The 17258-nt window shown below is 49.9% G+C and overlaps 2 protein-coding genes across 5 annotated transcripts in view; one reads left to right on the forward strand and one right to left on the reverse strand.

The window, feature by feature from the left end:
* Positions 1-3552, forward strand: part of LOC116311523 (properdin) — an 8272-nt gene extending 4720 nt beyond the window's left edge. The window contains exons 6-11 of the mRNA XM_031728662.2: positions 80-247; positions 645-836; positions 973-1146; positions 1225-1419; positions 1678-1789; positions 3105-3552. Of these exons, the coding sequence (XP_031584522.1) occupies positions 80-247; positions 645-836; positions 973-1146; positions 1225-1419; positions 1678-1789; positions 3105-3234 (971 nt within the window). The 3' untranslated portion in view covers positions 3235-3552. The remainder of the gene's footprint in view (positions 1-79; positions 248-644; positions 837-972; positions 1147-1224; positions 1420-1677; positions 1790-3104) is intronic.
* A 144-nt stretch (positions 3553-3696) lies between these two features.
* Positions 3697-17230, reverse strand: LOC116311522 (suppressor of cytokine signaling 7-like). Of its 4 annotated transcripts, XR_005612928.1 has the most exons (11): positions 14992-17230; positions 13828-13889; positions 13005-13109; positions 12609-12746; positions 10427-10566; positions 10185-10353; positions 9978-10106; positions 9275-9410; positions 8374-8541; positions 7446-7953; positions 3697-4164 (listed from the first exon to the last, which is right to left on the reverse strand). XR_005612928.1 is itself a non-coding variant. In XM_031728659.2 (10 exons), the coding sequence occupies exons 1-9, from the start codon at positions 16686-16688 to the stop codon at positions 8394-8396; spliced, it is 2724 nt and encodes a 907-aa protein (XP_031584519.1). In that variant the 5' UTR covers positions 16689-17230; the 3' UTR covers positions 5982-7953; positions 8374-8393. The 4 variants fall into 4 exon arrangements, 3 of the variants coding, with proteins under 3 accessions (XP_031584519.1, XP_031584521.1, XP_031584520.1); XM_031728659.2 differs by lacking the exon at positions 3697-4164 and having other exon boundaries at positions 5982-7953; XM_031728661.2 differs by lacking the exons at positions 3697-4164; positions 13005-13109 and having other exon boundaries at positions 5982-7953; positions 14992-17228.
* Between the last annotated feature and the right edge of the window lie 28 nt (positions 17231-17258).

A 17258-nucleotide genomic window follows, 5' to 3' on the forward strand; every position in this document is an offset into this window, starting at 1 on the left:
AGAGCAACCAACTCATGATGTGATCCAAAAAAAGAGTTTATGGTCAAATTATCTGAGCTCTGATTGGCTGTCTCTGCAGAGGACGGCAGCTGGGGGGCGTGGTCTCCATTCAAACCATGCTCAGTCTCCTGTGGGGTGGGACTTCAGCTGTCAGAAAGGAAATGTGCTAGCCCCGCCCCTAGATATGGAGGCAAAGTCTGCGAAGGGCCGAGCACTCAGAGCAAGATCTGTGAGAGTCCCTGTCCAGGTAACACACACACACACACACTGACAAATACTCTCATATTAAAAAAGAAACTGAGAACACCTGGAGCCTTGGACTACAACACATTCAGTGATGTTACCGCTGAAAGTCTCCCTGCTGAGTCTCGTCCACTCTTCCTGGACGTCTGAGGATGATCCTTATTTACTGATGTTATGATGCTGTGGTATAATGCTCCTTATCTATTTTGATCTTTTAAAACACAAAAAGTGACGCTGTGTAAAGTGTAAATAACAACAGAATGATTTACAAAAATCACACATTTTATTCACAATAGAAAACATTCAAAGTTTTACTCCACATGCTGCCTCTCCTGGAGTTTGTACCAATGTCAGGTGACATGACACAGTTAGTGTTAGCCAGCTCTCTGCGTCTCTAACAGTTGACGGGTTCTGGTCCGGTTGGTCGAGTTGGGGCGAGTGTTCAGGTTCCTGCATTCCACAAGGCAGAGCCATTCGAAGGACTCGCCAGCGCTCCTGTTCTAACCCCGCCCCTTCATCCAACCCGCCTGGTCAAAATTGTCAAGGTGACAGCCACCAGACAGAGAACTGCAACCACCTGCCCTTCTGCCCAGGTACGCCTGTATGTGTCCCTACCTGTACGAGTACTCTATGACTCCTCAGTAAATAAAATCAGTCAGTAGCGCCCCCTGGAGTCAACACAAAGACAATAACCGGTTTTCCCATCTTTTATTTTTGTCTCTGCATCAGTGAATGGAAGTTGGGGGTCTTGGTCACCCTTCAGTTCCTGTCCTGTTACCTGTGGGCTGGGGCTTCAGGTGTCAGTCAGGAGATGTGACAGCCCCTCCCCCCAACATGGCGGTAGTCCATGTCTGGGAGAAGCACGTCAAACCAAGATCTGCTCAACCAAACTTCACTGTCCAGGTTTGGTACCTCAGCGCAGGTGAAGGGCAAAGACTGCGGCACGTGCTTCTGATTCATGTCCAAGTTCTGTGTTTTCAGTGGACGGCGTGTGGTCCGAGTGGTCCGAGTGGAGTGAGTGTAAGTACCCGGGCGGGCGAGACATCCGCTGTAGGAAAACTTATGGCAGCCATTCACGAGTGCGCGAGTGTCTCCATCGGGCTCATAACGGGTCCATCTGTGAAGGCGACAACCTGACCGAGAGACGAGTGTGCTACTACATCAAAGACTGCAACAGTGAGTCTGTCCTCAACTTTCAACATTTTATTTTGACTTTTTAAAGAAAGGCCGAATAAGCTACGCCTCGTGTTTGGAAAGGCGAACTGAATCTGTTAGTGTAACATGGAAGACCGGTGTGGCCTCGGTGACGTCAGCCTCACTGCCGGAGCCTCTGCTGGCCTGTAGAGCAGCTGCAGGTCTTGGTGGCTCACCGGCTTCATTTTCATGAGTTTTTTGGAGGCTGCTGCTTTTTGATCGCATGTTTTTGTGTTACAGTGAACGGCCACTGGGAGGCCTGGACACCGTGGAGTCTCTGTGATCCACCCTGCAGCGAAAACTCGGTCCGGTCCAGGAAGAGAATCTGCAAACCTGATTACACCGGCTACAAGTCAGTTTACAGACTGGAAAACAAAGACACAGCAAACCAAATCAAATCTATCGTGCAGTTAAAAATCCAGTCGGGAGCTGATATTTTAACATCACAGAGAGAACCTTTAAGTCTGAAGCCTTGTTTCATAGTCGCAGCCACAGTTTAACCAGCTGTGAGCTCCAGGCCATCCAGGATGTTAGGTAATAGATGCTACCTGGGCTAATATCACCTGTGCACAGGTTGTTGTTGTTAAAACGCAGATTAAAAAAAATAGCAATAACAAAAAGCTAAAGCGTCATTGGATGGTTGTTGACTGCGCTGTGGTTGAAGTATACGTGAACTGGTCAGACTAAGTCACATTCACTGCTTCAATGTTCACATGATGCACTCTTCTCTGTTAAAAAACAGGCGAGGACAGAAGAAGCAGATTTACACACTTTGGTCATCTTTTGATACCAACCCCAGTTCCAAAGGACTTGGTACACCGTGTGAAGGAAAAACATGAGATCCAAACCCAAATGATATGTTCACGACAGAACACAGAAAACTAACCAAAAATCAAAACGGAGACACTTTTAACACTTCATGAAAAATATTTGGCAGCAAAATGTCCCAGAAAAAAGTTTCTGCAAAAAACTGTGAATGTTTCATCTACAGTACATTTCTGCATAATCTGCAGGAATCTCTGTGCGCAGGGCCGCTAACCTGTGATCTTCAGGCAGCCCCACATTAAAATCAGGCATGATTCCGAACTCGAACATTTGACGTTTTCTGCACTTTATTGTGAATAAAATACGGGTTTATCCCTCCACCCGTGTTCTCCGGGTTTGGGTTGCAGGGCACTGAGATTCTAAGGCTGCCAAAGTGGAAGCTGGGCGGAGTCTCACTCAGTGTCAGCAGTACGAACCAAGCTCTCTGTGGGTGTAGGGTACCTCCCACAGAGGATGCAGTCGAATTCAATTCGATATAAATAAAATTGAATTGAATGTAATGTCTACGTGTAGACAAACTCACACCCACCCTCAAATATAACCGAGAGGATAAAGAGCTGGTCCAGTGTTTCACGACCAGAATGAGAACCGGGTTGTTCGACTAAACGGTGAACGCTGGCATAGGCCTTCCCAGGGAGCCCTTCTTACAGACGGGCACATCAGTTTATGAGATTTCAAAGTGTTGTGTTCCAGTTTTGTGTTGTACCACCTTTTTTGGAATTGGGGCTGTACACATTTCAGTTGCTTTGAAAGTGAAATAAATCAGAGTCCTACAGGTTTTAGTGAAACTAGTGTATCAAACCGCAGTTTTGCGAATACGACGTGTGTTTGTGTGTTTTCAGCCTTTACCCTCCTCGTTCCTCGGAGAAAGCTTCATTTTATGGGACACCAAAAGTCAACTGCGGCCCGTTGCCCATCGGCGAGCAGCAGGACCAGAGCCAGCCCTGCATCAACGTCCCGGCCTGTGCCTAACCACGGCGATGACATCAGCTCTAACCCCGTACAGTTACCAACAGTCCAGATGTCTGGCTGCAGATGACGATTTGAGGGCGGAGCTCGTGCTGGTGTGTTATTAGAATGATGTCATAGATTACATTTGACCTGTGAGGTCAAAGCTTCAGCGGCGATATTTTAATGATAGTTATTGTAATGGTTTCCAGCCTGGGGCCCAGGTGGCTGATGGGAGCAAAGACGCACACATTCTGCCACACAAATCTAACTTTTGTTGTGAAATGTTGGCTCATTTTACCTGTGCTGAAAGTTTTGGTTCATTAAATGATTTCAAGTCTATTTTGGTCATTTTGAGTCATGATGGAGGATCAAATCTTCTGATGAGCTGCAGATGGATCCATCTCACTGATACCGTAACCACGACGACAGAGAAGGGCACTTTCATCACAGCAGACTCGAAAATACCAATAACTACACAATCACTGATGATAATACAGATTAATTTACTCAAACAGTTGATTCTGTTTATCTGGATGTTTGCAGTGGGAGAAACGTTTCACCATCATCAGGTGACTCCTTCAGTCTCAGCTGACTGCAGGTTTCCAACAGTAGTGACTGAAACCAGCCCACTGAATGAAGCTGGGAGGTCCGTTTATGATCATTAATATGCAAATTGTCATCACCTCTGATCATTTTGGGATTTCCTTACCTGGATGCCTGAGCATGCATCAGGACATCAATTCATTTTGTTTGTATCAAAGTAATAATGGGCAGGACCTTGTCGAATGAACAGCAGCTGTTACTAAAGCTGCTCTGCTTCTCACATCTGTGAGCGCCGTCAGCCTGGAGCTGAAACACAGCTGGGGTTCTTCCGAGGAGCAGCTGGACGTTCTCGCTGTTATCTCGGACTTCTTTGTGCAGGAGGAACATTTTCAGGGCCGGACCAAAGTCCTTAAAAAAAAAAACTTTTATAAATCCATCAGCTCTCTGCCAGAGTTTGTGTTTTCTCTCTTCTTCCCTCTCTGAGCCTGCTTCTGTTAAAAGGGAGTTTTTCCTTCCCACTTTCACTGAGTGGTAGCAATCATCCGACCGCTCGGTTTTCTAACACTGTATCATCTTTACATTTCTATATAAAGCACCTCGAGGGGGCTGTTATGAATTAATAAAACACCAAATACACAGACATGTACTTTTACTTCTGTCACCATCTTTGCTTTTCCCCTCCCACAAACTTTTTACTGTGCAAAGGTCTCGAGTCTCCCTCATTTTTTCATATTTTGCAGTGATTCTCTGAACCATGTTCACGAAATACAGAATATCAGTGAAGAACAGTTTGAATCACACTAACGAGCTGGTGCGAGCGGTCTCAACTCAGCTTTCTCTGATGGAACTTCTCTGAGTTCATAATTCATCAGTTCATCAAAGAACAGCACTGACATGTAGCTGAAACCATGACCACTCCTCCAACGTGCTTCACAGATGGTTGCAGTCTCACTGTTGGACCTCCTCGGAGCCTTATGATGCTCAAAAGGTTCAAAGGTCAGAGCTCAGAGGCTTAACAAAAACACTGGTCTGAAAACGGTCTGGTCCAAAAACTGGACTGAAATACCTTCAGAAGCTAAAGAAGTATTGGTCAACTTAAAACAATCGCCAAGTCGGCTCTTTGGAAACAAGAAATGAGCTGAGGCTCAAGACTTTTGCACAGTAGACTGTGGTTTTCAGGATTACCTGTGGAATTCCTGGAAGCATGGAACCTGCGTACAGATCAAAGACGGAGAGCACCTTGGTCCCGCCCACACTGTTTTATTAACAGGTGAGAAGCACAGCTTACTGCTCCCCACACCACAGACAACATGTCAGCACACCTGCAGTCCTTCAGTAGGGATGGGTATCGTTTAGGTTTTATCCGATACCGGTGCCAAACCGGTACTTTTGAAACGGTGCCGGTGCTTAAACGGTGCTCAAACCGGTGCTTAAAGAATGGAGAACACAAAATTGGTCCAAAAACCTCTCATGTTCAGCTGGTTTTTTTGTAAAAAGATAACAATGTTAGCCTTTTCTGCAGCTATAGGGCATATATGGCATCACTCTTGGCTGGAAGCAGTGCTTAATCAATGGAAAAAACACAAACTTTGTCCAAAAACCTCTCATGTTTAACTGTTTTCCACTTTTTCTTTGGTCATTTTAGCCTTTTTGGCCAGGGTGAAGGGAGTATCTGCCATCAAACAAGAAGACAGCCGCATGTAACTACGACGGTGTTTGCTAGTTCACCTTACATGCATTAATGTAATAACGTGGTTAGCCTACTCAACGTTACACACGAACAACATGAAGCTACTCACGCAGAGAAGAACGGCTGCTGCTGCCATCATCATCCGTCATCATTTCTGCTACGCTGACAGGGCTAGGGGCCAGGACTCTCTATTGGGGGGATGTTGCTAACTCCGGGTCCGATAACAGGCACCACACCCGCAGTAGATGTGCAGTGTGAGGTCTCACAGCAAGCTATCAAACACGGCGCATTTCTCGGCTTTAAAAAAAATGCTATGCGTCGCCAGGTGTTTCATCAGATTTGAGGTGTTACCTTCTTTGACAGTATCACAGTATCAGCTTAAAGCACTTGTTGCAGGCTGCTGAGTTTGCATCTTTTGCTGTGAAGTACAGCCAGACTTTTGACCGCTGCGCCTTGGGCATTTTTAATCTGTAGCTCTGCTCTAAAAGAACGTACGTACCTGGCCCCGCCTACTATCCTCGGAAACGTAAAATGATTGGCTAGAATTGGCTCAGGGGAAAAAAAAGCACCGAAATGTGCGCTGCTTTTCGGTCTGGTTACTACCGTTTATGTCAGCACCGGTGCCATCATGGCACCGGACACCGGTACCCATCCCTATCCTTCAGTGTGCAGGTTTACCCCCACGTTCACTGTTTGACATCATGGAAGTGCCCGCAGGGCGCTCAAGTCCCAGCTCCAGTGTTCCAGTGTTCCCAGTGTCTGAATGCGCTCGGGTCCAGTTCATCTGAACGCCAGCTTGTTCCAGTGCAGCTTGGGGAAGCTGTAGTTCAGTAGTCGTCACAGTAAAAACCTCTTCTTTTCTTATTTTTTTGGTAATGACGCCCCGACAGTCAGAGCGGCGGTCGCCTCCAGGATCCCGGCCGTCGTACGGAGCGCGCCGCCTCACACACCGACGTGTTACCAGATGCATGAAGGAAACACAGAGATTCAAACACCACCCGACTCATCCACCCCACACCACACTTTTAATGAAGTCGGGTCATTTCTGTTCGTTTCTCTGTAACTTTGAACGATTCTGTTTGTGCAGTGGTTGGTCAGGTGCGCAAAGGTGTGAGAGTGGGTGGGGTTTGACCTTCAATGCCCAAGTCTGCTCAGATCTCTCTGAGCGAGCTGAAGGAAGAAAACGGCTGTTTACGATCACCTGTCGCTCTCTGAAGGGTCAGCTGACTCGTTTACCTGCGTGGGGCTCGAGACAGTGGAGGAAACGCTGCTGTGGGAACTAAAGGACGGCCAAGTAAGACTAGCTCAATGATAAAACCCCGAAGCTGACCCAGGCTCATTCTCAGGAAATATTTCAGTGACATTCACAGCGCGCTCCTCTTCCTGGAGCTCCACACCTACATTCAGACTCCGCCTTTCCTCACCTGAAGTGCAAAAATCGTACCAAAGGTTTCAGCGTACACGAGTTCGACGAACGGGGAGCGGTTTGCGAGGACTCATCTTCACGATTGGGCCAAACGCACAAAAGTCGCTCAGTGCAAATATGAAAGTGAAGAACTTTACACGACAGTGCAGCAGACGGCTGACGTCTCCGAGCCAATCAGACGAGAGCCGCTCACGCTTCAGCAGCAGCGTAAACGTCACGAGGACATCCTCAGTTTTGGGGCGGTGACGTGATCCGGTGGGAGTGAACAACTAACCTGCCTGAATGTTTAAGCGATCAGAGCAGGGACACCTGAACGCCTCGGCCGACGGAGGCGCCACGAACGCCACCTCGAGCAACACTTTCACATCATCACCAGGTTTTCAGATCCAAAACCCAGAAATGTCTCCTACATTCTTACAGATGGCAGACGTTTGAGGATGTATGGGTCACAGACTCTGATCCCAGCTCACAGCTGATGCTGACCGCTCTGCATATTAGAGCCTATCAAATATCTTTATGATGAATCAAGCTACAAATCAGCTAATCAGACGAATCAAAGCTGCTTAAATTTACCTTTAAAAGGTTCAATCATTTGTTTCTTCTGTGATGTTTTATCCATTTAAAGAACTTTTCGTGCATTCAGGGGACCGTTTAACACTTTGTGCTGCGCCCTCGTCACCTCTCGGCGCTCTGAGCTGGGATAAATCTGTACCGCCTTCTGCTCTCGGGATCAGAGACCCTCTCGTATCGCCTCAAAGTGCTTCTTCACGTCACACGTCAGAGGACCCCAGAGGCGACCGACACTTTCTCAGCTCGTTTCTCTTTTACTGATTTTAGCTAACATCGATGTCTGGCTGCTCAGCGATGACATCAAAAGAGAGGCGGAGTCTCCACATCCCCGGCCCCTCCCCAGTCGACTCCCCGTGAGCCGATCAGAGAGCTGAAAGGAGGGTGGATCATCTGAAACCCGCCCGAATACGGGACTGAGCGGAGGGAGCCGATTGGCTGAAGTCTGAAAGTTCAGTTTGATTTTTGAACATCCTTCAGTGATCGAGTCCGAGAAACAAAGAAAAGGAAAGAACTGCAGAGAGAGAAGAAGAAGAGGAGACACCGTCATCACTACAGTGCACACTTATCTGTGTTAGCTTAGCATGAACAGTCTAAAACAGAAAAATCTAATCATGAATGTAATCTCATTACTACTGTCTGTAACACAGTAAATCAGTTGTTTAATTGTGAGACAGGTGAAAATAGAAAATAATAAAGTCCTGTGACAAACTAAAAGAAACAAACCGTCAGGCTAACAGAGCATCTCCGTCCTGTTAGTATTTATTAATAACGAAGCAAACAGTGATCATCACTGGGAACTGACACTTTTCTTTTATTGCTGTGATTTCATCCAGTTGCTCTAAACAGCTAATAAAAATAAATAAAAATAAAAGCTTTAAACTGAGCGTGTGTCTGCAGATCTGCACGTGTCTGAAACGTGAAGATGACTCACGCCGGCTTCGGGCTCCGGTGCTACGTTTGCGACTCGACCCCCAGCTGGCCACCGCCCTCCGTCACCCGCTCCTTCTCCTCCTTCTGCTCCTTGTCCTCCTTCAGCGTGGGACTGATCTCCTCTTCGGGGTCGTAGTAATAAAACTTCCTCAGGTAGGAGATCAGAGGTCTGAGGGGAGCCAGGACGGATGTTAGCAGCTCGCTTACACTCTCCGACATTCAGACGCATTTTTACAACATGGACCTTGACGCAGACATGCACTGACTGCTTTTTTAATAATAGCAATTCAGCAGATCACAGGACGCCTCTCTGTATTGTCTCCATCACAGCGTCCGGGTTAGATCGCCTTCGATCCGTTACTCATACCGAGGCTCTCAGCTCTGGCTAGCTTTAGCTTTTTGTCATGCTCTGGTGTGTGAGGGGAGCTTTGTGCTCGTGCTCTCTAACAGCAGGTCACTGTCAGAGCGCATGAAACGGGCTGTAATGAGTCACAGGTGAGACTGATGAGATGACTGCAGGTAAATAACCTGCAGTTATTTACATCACATGATCAGACCAACCATGTGAAACTGACATGAAGGATCAAATAAACAAAAGCTGTCTGTGTACTGTGACACAATGAAACTAAACCAAATGATGGCTTTAAAGAAAAACCCTGCTGCTGGTCTCTGTCACGCTGCAGCCCTTCATGCGTTTTGTTTTGGGTCAATATGATTATTTTCAGTTTCAGGTTGTTTCAAGATTGTTTTAAATCCATGAGCTCGCCGGGCGTCCTTGAAGGACCGCAGGACCTCGTGTTACTCTAAATGAAACAGATTCACGGGACAGCTAAACGTCAGCTATGCGTCTCTAAGGTCAGGAGTACAGCGTCTGACGTGGGCGCGCTCAGACAGGTACGTACGTGGGTAGCGGCAGCTCCTGGATGTGGTCGATCCGGACCAGCTGTCTGATGCAGAAGCGACAGAGATGCTGCAGAGACTTAACGCTGCTGAACCTGGAGACCGGGTACAGGAGCTGGACCGGGGTCGGCGGCAGACCTGAACACACAAGGACATGAAACTCAAAATATATTGCATATAGATTTATTTTATATCGAGTAAAGTGAACAGGACAAAAGTCAAATCGATTCAAAATCAAAATCCAGTAAATATTATAGTAACGTATTTTACAAAGTATGTGGACAGCCAACCTTTGTAACTAAAGCTAATGTGTCCAGATACTTATGGAGTGTACCTGTATATGTACTTATATAATGTCTTGTCTGTGAAGATAATGTAGATGATATAATGTCTTCATTGGATTCTATAATTGTCCAAAAGTATGCGGACAAGCAGAACCTGTTTTCATCTCATCAACCCCCCAGCGTGTCCCTATATATTTGGCCACACCATATATAATATAATACACGGAGTCAAAACTATATGGACAAGAGTCATCACTGACAGCACGAAACATGGACACAGCTTCAGGGTTGGAAAAACATTGAGGTCACACTAGCTGCGTAGTTGAGTAGTGTGGCTGTGACCCACGCGGCGTCCATGTTAGAATCTAATGACCGAGCAGCTGCAGCCACAGATATCCTGGAGCTGACTGGATGCTGGTACCTGGGACTCGCGAGCGCAGGAAGTACAGGAACTTTCCGTTCTTGGAGTGCATGATGGCTCGCTCGATGAACTCCACCACCGAGTGACAGCGGTCCTCAAACTTTGGGTGACACCACAGGCTGAACGTCCCTGCAGGACGAGAAACCGTGAGACACGGACGCAGGCTCACAGGCGAGGCGTGGCGCTGCACAGGTGTGTGTGTGTTACCTCTGTAGTGCTCCATGCGTGTGTGGTGTGTGACTCCCTGCGACCTGAAGCTCAGACTCAGGATGTAGCGCGGGTCTGAGCTGTCCCGCACCAGAAACGAGCCGTCCGGTTTCCCCTTCAGCTTCATCTCGGCGTCCTCCCAGTTCATTGGCCCCCAGTACCAGCCGCACTGAAAGCAGACGCACAGGTTAGCTCCGCCCACTCGCCCAGCAGGTTACAAAAGTAAGCAGTAGTAGCTCCACCTTCTCCAGCTCTCTGAGGCTGGTGGCGAAGCTGCCGGCATCGGGTCGACTGAGCGGGCAGCGAGGGGCGAGCCGTGGGGGCGGGTGGTGGCCGTCGGGCCGCAGGGGGACGGGTCGAGGTAAACCTCGCAGGAAGGTGTCTGAAGGACATGAGTTTAAAATTTACATAAACAAATACAGCTACAGAACAAAGAAAAACAAAAACCAGAACGTAAAAACATCCCAAATGTAAAAAGAAAATCAAAATTGATGTTTTTTAAGTTTAATTATTGAAAAACAAATCAAATACCGTATTTTCACGACTATAAGGCGCACATAAAAGTCTTAGATTTTCTTCAACAAGTGTGGCGCGCCCTATAGTGCAGTGCGCCCTGTGTGTGTTGTGGTTGTAAGGAGGACGTAGTAGAGAACACCATGAGAACGCTAAAGGGGGAAGTGTGGGCGTTGATTGTATATAAAAGAACAGGTATGTGCGTTATGCAGAACATCGTTGTTTTAACAACCCTGAAAATGGCAAAGAGACACGCTTATGAAGCACAGTTTAAACTGAAGGCCATCAGCTACGCGGAGGAACATGGAAATCGAGCAGCCGCAAGAGAATTTAAGATTAATGAATCGATGGTTCACAAGTGGAGGAAGCTGGAAAACGAGCTCCGACAGGTCAAGAAGACGCAGCTGAGTTTCCGCGGACATAAGGCGAGGTGGCCCGAGTTGGAGGAAAGACTCGAGCAGCGGATCATCGAGCAAAGAACGAGTGGGAGAAGCGTTTCAACGGTCATCATTCGACTACAAGCAGTAACGCTAGCAGAAGAAATGAAAATTGAACATTTCCAAGCAGGTCCGTCTTGGTGCTTTCGTTTTATGAAATGGTGCCATTTTTCCATCTGGACCAGGACTACAGTAGCGCAGCAACTTCCAGCGGATTATAATGACAAGCTGGCCATCTTCCGCTCCTACTGCAGCAAACACATCGCCGACAAACACATCCAGCCCAGCCACGTCACTAACATGGACGAGGTGCCGCTCACTTTTGACATCCCGGTGAGTCACACTGTGGAGAAGAAGGGGACCAGCACGGTAGCGATACGCACAACAGGGCACGAAAAGTCTTCTTTTACCGTTGTGCTTGGCTGCCATGCTAATGGGCAGAAACTGCCGCCTATGGTGATTTTTAAGAGAAAGACTTTGCAGCAGCAGTCATCATTAAGGCAAATGAAAAGGGCTGGATGGATGAGGAAATGATGAAAGAGTGGCTGAGGGAGGTGTATGTAAGGAGACCAGGTGGTTTTTTCCACGCATCACCATCACTGTTGATCTGTGACTCTATGCGTGCCCATCTCACAGCTGATGTGAAAAAACAAGTGAAGCAAATGAACTCTGAGCTTGCTGTCATTCTGGGAGGCCTGACAAAGGAACTCCAACCGCTGGACATCGGTGTGAACCGCCCGTTCAAAGTAAGGCTGCGAGCGGCGTGGGAGCGATGGATGACCGATGGAGACCACAGTTTCACTAAGAGTGGAAGGCAGCGCCGGGCGAGTTATGCCATAATTTGCGAATGGATTGTAGACGCTTGGGCTAACATGTCTGCTGGCACTGTTGTTCGAGCTTTCGCAAAAGCCGGCATCATTTCCGAGGAGCCGCACGGCACGGAAAGTGACTCTGACAGTGAAGAAAGTGAACCTGGCATGTTTGGTGGAGATTTAGCACAGCTGTTCAATTCAGACACAGAGGATGAGGACGATGGGTTTGATTGATGACGATTACCGGTAATAAAAATGTGAATACCACACTCAGTTTTGCTCCCGCTTTATTTTTAAATACGCACACTTGTATGCTTGTGTGTGTTGTTGTTGTAAGGCGGACGTAGTAGAGGACACCATGAGAACGTTAAAGGGGAAGTGTGGGCGAGATTGTATATAAAACCCGCGCCCTATAATCAGGTGCGCCTTATGTGTGTGTTAAATACAGTAATGGCACACATAACTGAGACTGCGCCTTTTACGGTGCGTCTTATGGTCGTGAAAATACGGTACATAAATGTATTAATTAGTCAAAGCTAAAAAAAAGTTAAAAAAACTCCATAAAAAATAGAAAAGAAACTTGAACAGGAAACGCATCAACAAATAAACACACACGCCATCAATCAGTTCAGTGTCTGTGTGTGTGTGTGTGCGTGCGCTACCGTTGAGGCTCAGGCTGTGCTGGATGGTGTTGAGGGAGGGGGGCAGGGCCATCGGTCGGGGGGGCAGCGACTGCATGGAGGCCCCGGCGCTGCGCTCCATGAAGGGGCCGTGCTGCTGAGGAGGACCCCCGAAATCATCTGCAAAGAAACATTCAAAATAATAAGAGCCAAAAAATTAAACTTTATACAAAGTAACAATTCTAAAACAGAATAACTGCCTCTGATTGGTCCTCAGAGGACTAAACTCCTTCAATGAGATGATTAAAACGATTCCACAAAAACCCGTGACAGCAGAAACTCACCTGAGAGTCACGGCAGACACACACACACACACACACACACACACACACAGAAGGAGGAAGTGAAAACAGGAAGCAGAAGAGGAGGAGGAAGTACCAAGCAAACTGAGGCTCCGTCTGGGAGGGGGAGGAGGAGTGGGGGGGTGGAGAGAGTTCCCCCCCCTCCGAGAAATATCCACATCGACCAGAGAGACCGTCTCACCTGGACACAGGTGAAAGCAGAGAGAGGGAGGGGTTAGAGGAGAGGGAAAGATTAGTGAGCAGAGCGATCAGCTGACCTGATGAGTCATGTGATCAGACAGAAGCATAGCTGATAGGAGAGGTCCGCGCGGTCCGTGTTAGGAGCAAAACAGGAAAAAAAGTTTTGTTTTTCTGAATAAAACATAAATAAAAATCGATCAACAGCCGATTGGTCCCCGAGCCGCATGTCTGACACCGTGGAGCAAAGGAGTCTGAGGACGGGTCATCAGAGTCTCTGACCGGACCAGTCTGGCCGTCAGGTCTCCAGAGACCCACACTGCCCCGGCCCCAGCCCCTGGCTCCACCCACACACATCCTGGAGCACCCCACAAGTTTGGCAGGACCAAAACTGTCAAATCCATAAATAAATAAAATTAAGTAAATAAGTCATTTCCTTAAAAACATACTTGGTGTATTTAATGTGACATTTTTGGGTTGCTTTGGTCCTCCGCTGATCAGAGGCAGGTCACATGACATCTGAGTTTTACCTGCTCTCTGCTCACCTGGACTCGCACATTAAAGAGCGTTTAACGTTCTCACGGCCGCAGAGCATGCATGAACGAGCTTAAACAGGGTTCCTAATAAACTGGCCGCTCAGGGCTGCTGAACACACTCAGTCACACAAACTCAGGTAAAAACATCTGTTCACCTCTCACACACTCACAGCTGTGTGGACTCACCGGTGAAAGCCGGAGTGAAGGGCACCGGAGAGAAGGCACTGTGAGGTCTGGATACCTGCAGCCTGAAGACACAAACAACACCATCAGCACCATCACCTTCATCCTGACTGCAGAGCGAGGAACGAAGGTTTCAATGCTGTAACTCATCAACATATTCGTATCCACGGAAATGATCCTGAGTGAGAATCAGCAGCCACCGGACTCCATTCAGAATAAACATTTCAGCTCAAAGAACAGCTTCAGGACACTTTGATGCTTTAAGTCTTTGTTCAGATCTAAAGTGACCCCTTCAAACACCAGCGTGACACAAAAACACGCCCTACACCTGCCGACGGACGCACAGCCGCTCGCTGTGGTCTGAGAAATCACTCTTCACTGCCAGAAAGAGAAAAGTGACTGCTGTGTTTCACACTATGGTCAGTGTGACTGTGGGGGTGAAATGTCACGTGTACACCATCACACTGACTGCAGGTGAGCAGCAGGTTAGTTTGTCAACACAAACTAACCTGCTGCTCGCGGAAGCGTCCTGAGGAGAGGACAGTTTCACTTCCTGCGTGCTGACAGGTAAAGTCACCAAAGTGTTTATTCGGCAATAAAAACTGATCCCATCTAACACCTGGTGTCACCTAACTCTCACCTGCCCAGGTGTTTTCAGTATCCATGGTTACAACAAAGCACCCCACTAGACCCACATTTACCCGCCACGGCAGCTCCTACCCTTAGCAGTGAGGATGCTGATTGCCATGACAACAGAGGAAGTTGTGTGAATTTTGTCGACCCTGCCGTTTCCACTAACGCCATTTTTGGCGTTACCGTCCGCGCCTTCGACACTCGTCTCTCCGCGTTAAATTTTCTGATGAGTGAAAAACGTTTTGTCTGCGTTGCGTGAGCCGACCTGAACCTGTAACTCTGAAAACTGGACCGCCCTCAGTGTCACATGATCAGAGACACTTTCACTGTGAGCTGCACAGGAATACGAAACATGAAGTCTACTCGATCGGCCGCAAGAATGAGACTGTCAGAAAATCCCCCACTTCGAGGAAACAGGAAGTGAGTCGCCCCTGAACAAAAACAAGGTCACCGATTCACTCCGATCTGTTCTGCGATGTCAGAGAGACTAAGCAGCTGATTAATCAATACTACTTGATCAGTTTGTGACCTCACCTGCCGTCCTGGTCTGGGTTGCTGCAGGTGGACCCCCACACGTCCAACAGGCTGCCACCCGATGATGTGGACGACGCTAAGGACGGCCTCTTGTCTAGCAGCCCCCCCGAGCCGCCACTCGAGCTCTTGGTTCTGAATAGCTTGCTGAGCCGGACTTTCAGCGACCCCCCCTTCCTCGACTTCCCCCGTGGCATCTTCTCCCCCTCCCTTCCTCCTGCACCCCCCTCCCCCTCCAGGACCACCAGAGGGGAGGCTGACCGACCCGCTCCCCCAGAAGCCACACCCAGTTTAGGGGTAGCGGCACGGCTCTGTGGCTGGGAGCGCGACTGGTGCTGATGCTGTGGGCGACGGCTTGGGTCAGAGGATGGGAGGGGGTCGGGGAGCACCGCAGCAGCCTGGGAGAGTGGTGGGCGGACGGGCGGGTACGGGCAGGGGTTGGCGGTGCTGCCGATGAGGGGCTGGGGGTCCGCGCAGGAGGGGAGGGACACGGTGGCGCCAAGAACGGCGAGTGAGGACCGGCAGCTCTGATCTGTGCACACCCCCGCCTCCTCTGCCAGTCTGTGCACCTGCCGCATCAGCCCGCTGAGAGTCCCACTGGAGAACACAGGCCCCGCCCCCCCAGGCGTCCCTGCACCCACCACCCACTCGGTTTTCTCTGTGTCCTCCCCCTCCGCATCCCCGGACTCTGCCCCGAGTCCCCCCACCTCCTCTGACCCCAGACCCTCCAGGACCAGCAGGGCGTCGCTCGTCTCGCTGGGGTCCTCACCAGGCCCAATGCCCCCCGACCCCGAGGCCAGGACGCCATGGCAGGAACAGCGAGGAAGCGAGAGCACCAGATCCTGCCCGCCACCTCCTTCCCTCCCCTCCCCCGGGTGTACTGGCCTCTGGGCCGGAGCCAGGACCGGGTTCTGACATCTGGGGGGACAGGTCTTCCTGGGCTCCAGTAGTCCTGCCCGCAGGGCTTGGTCCAGCAGGCCTGGGGGCCACTTAGCCAGCCGGTCTGTCAGCAGGTGGTGTGTGTGGCACAGGACCGACCCAGACTCCGAGTCCAGAGCCGGGACGCCCCGCTGGGGGGCCTGGGAGCCCAGCCTCAGGACCGGGTGCCATTGCAATAGCTGCTGCGGCTGCAGGTTCACCTGCGAAGGGGGGCTCTGGTCCTTTCCTCCACCGGGACCAGCTGTCGCGCTGCCGGGACCCGTGCCCGGCCCCGGGTCCAGCTGCTGTCTCTGTCGCTCTGCCTCCTCCTGCAGGAAGCCCGGGGGCGGCTGCTCCAGCCCGCACTCCAGGATCCGGTCTCCGGACCGCAGCAAGTTCTGGAGCACCATCAGCTGCGCTCCGTGCCCCGCAGAGCCGTGCCCGCGCGGCACCGGGAAGTCCACAAAGTCCTCGGACGGAGGGGGCGACAGCGGCGTCTCGGAGCCCGACGGGGCCTGCGTCAGCCCCAGCCCGCCGCTCAGCTCTCCTTTCCCGGGTAGCGGAGAGCTGTAATGCGGTGATGCCGAGCCGAGGCCTGCCGAGGGGCCGCCAGAATCCACATCGAACCCGCTGCCGTGGCGGCCCAGCGCGGCTTTGACGGGGCCGAACCCGCCGCCCCCGGACATCAGCTCGTCGGGCTCGTCCAGCCGGTCGTACTCCGCGGCGGACACGAGCCGCATGAGCACGAAGTCCGGAGACATTTCTTGCTGCGCGTCATTCATGGCGGCGGCTAACGTTAGCTGCGCGGCTAGTCGCTCCGCGCTTACATAACAGCTGCGGGGCTAACGGCTAGCTGCTAGCTGCTGCCGCATCTCCCCGCAGAGCTACCCGGGTCGCCGGCAGCGCACAGCCGCGGACATGTGAAGTCCGGTCCGGTTCGTGACGGTGAAGGCTCCGCTGGACGACGTCAGAACATGAAGGAACGAGAGAAACGGGCCCGGTGCCGCCGCTCCGTGACGTTAGCTGTTAGCCTCCTAAAGACTCCTCATCCTCCGGTCAGACAACACGGTGGGAGGCGGGGCTGCGCACGTAGGATCGATCACCGATCACAGCTGATCCATTAACGCAGGGAACCGAACACCTGCCGGGACCTGACAGCCTCATGATGATGATAATGATTGCTGTTGTTAATTGAGGGAAAAAAAATTTCACTTTTAATTGGATCACTTTAAAATTTTAATGTTATGAACAGCAGTAAAGTTTAATTTCATTTAATTATTATGCAGTAATATACAGGTATTATTTTTAATTATTGTTTTTCAGTTGGTTGGATTTTTTTAATTATTTCTTTT

Source organism: Oreochromis aureus, linkage group 4 (genome assembly GCF_013358895.1).
Source record: "Oreochromis aureus strain Israel breed Guangdong linkage group 4, ZZ_aureus, whole genome shotgun sequence".
NCBI classification, from domain to species: domain Eukaryota; kingdom Metazoa; phylum Chordata; class Actinopteri; order Cichliformes; family Cichlidae; genus Oreochromis; species Oreochromis aureus.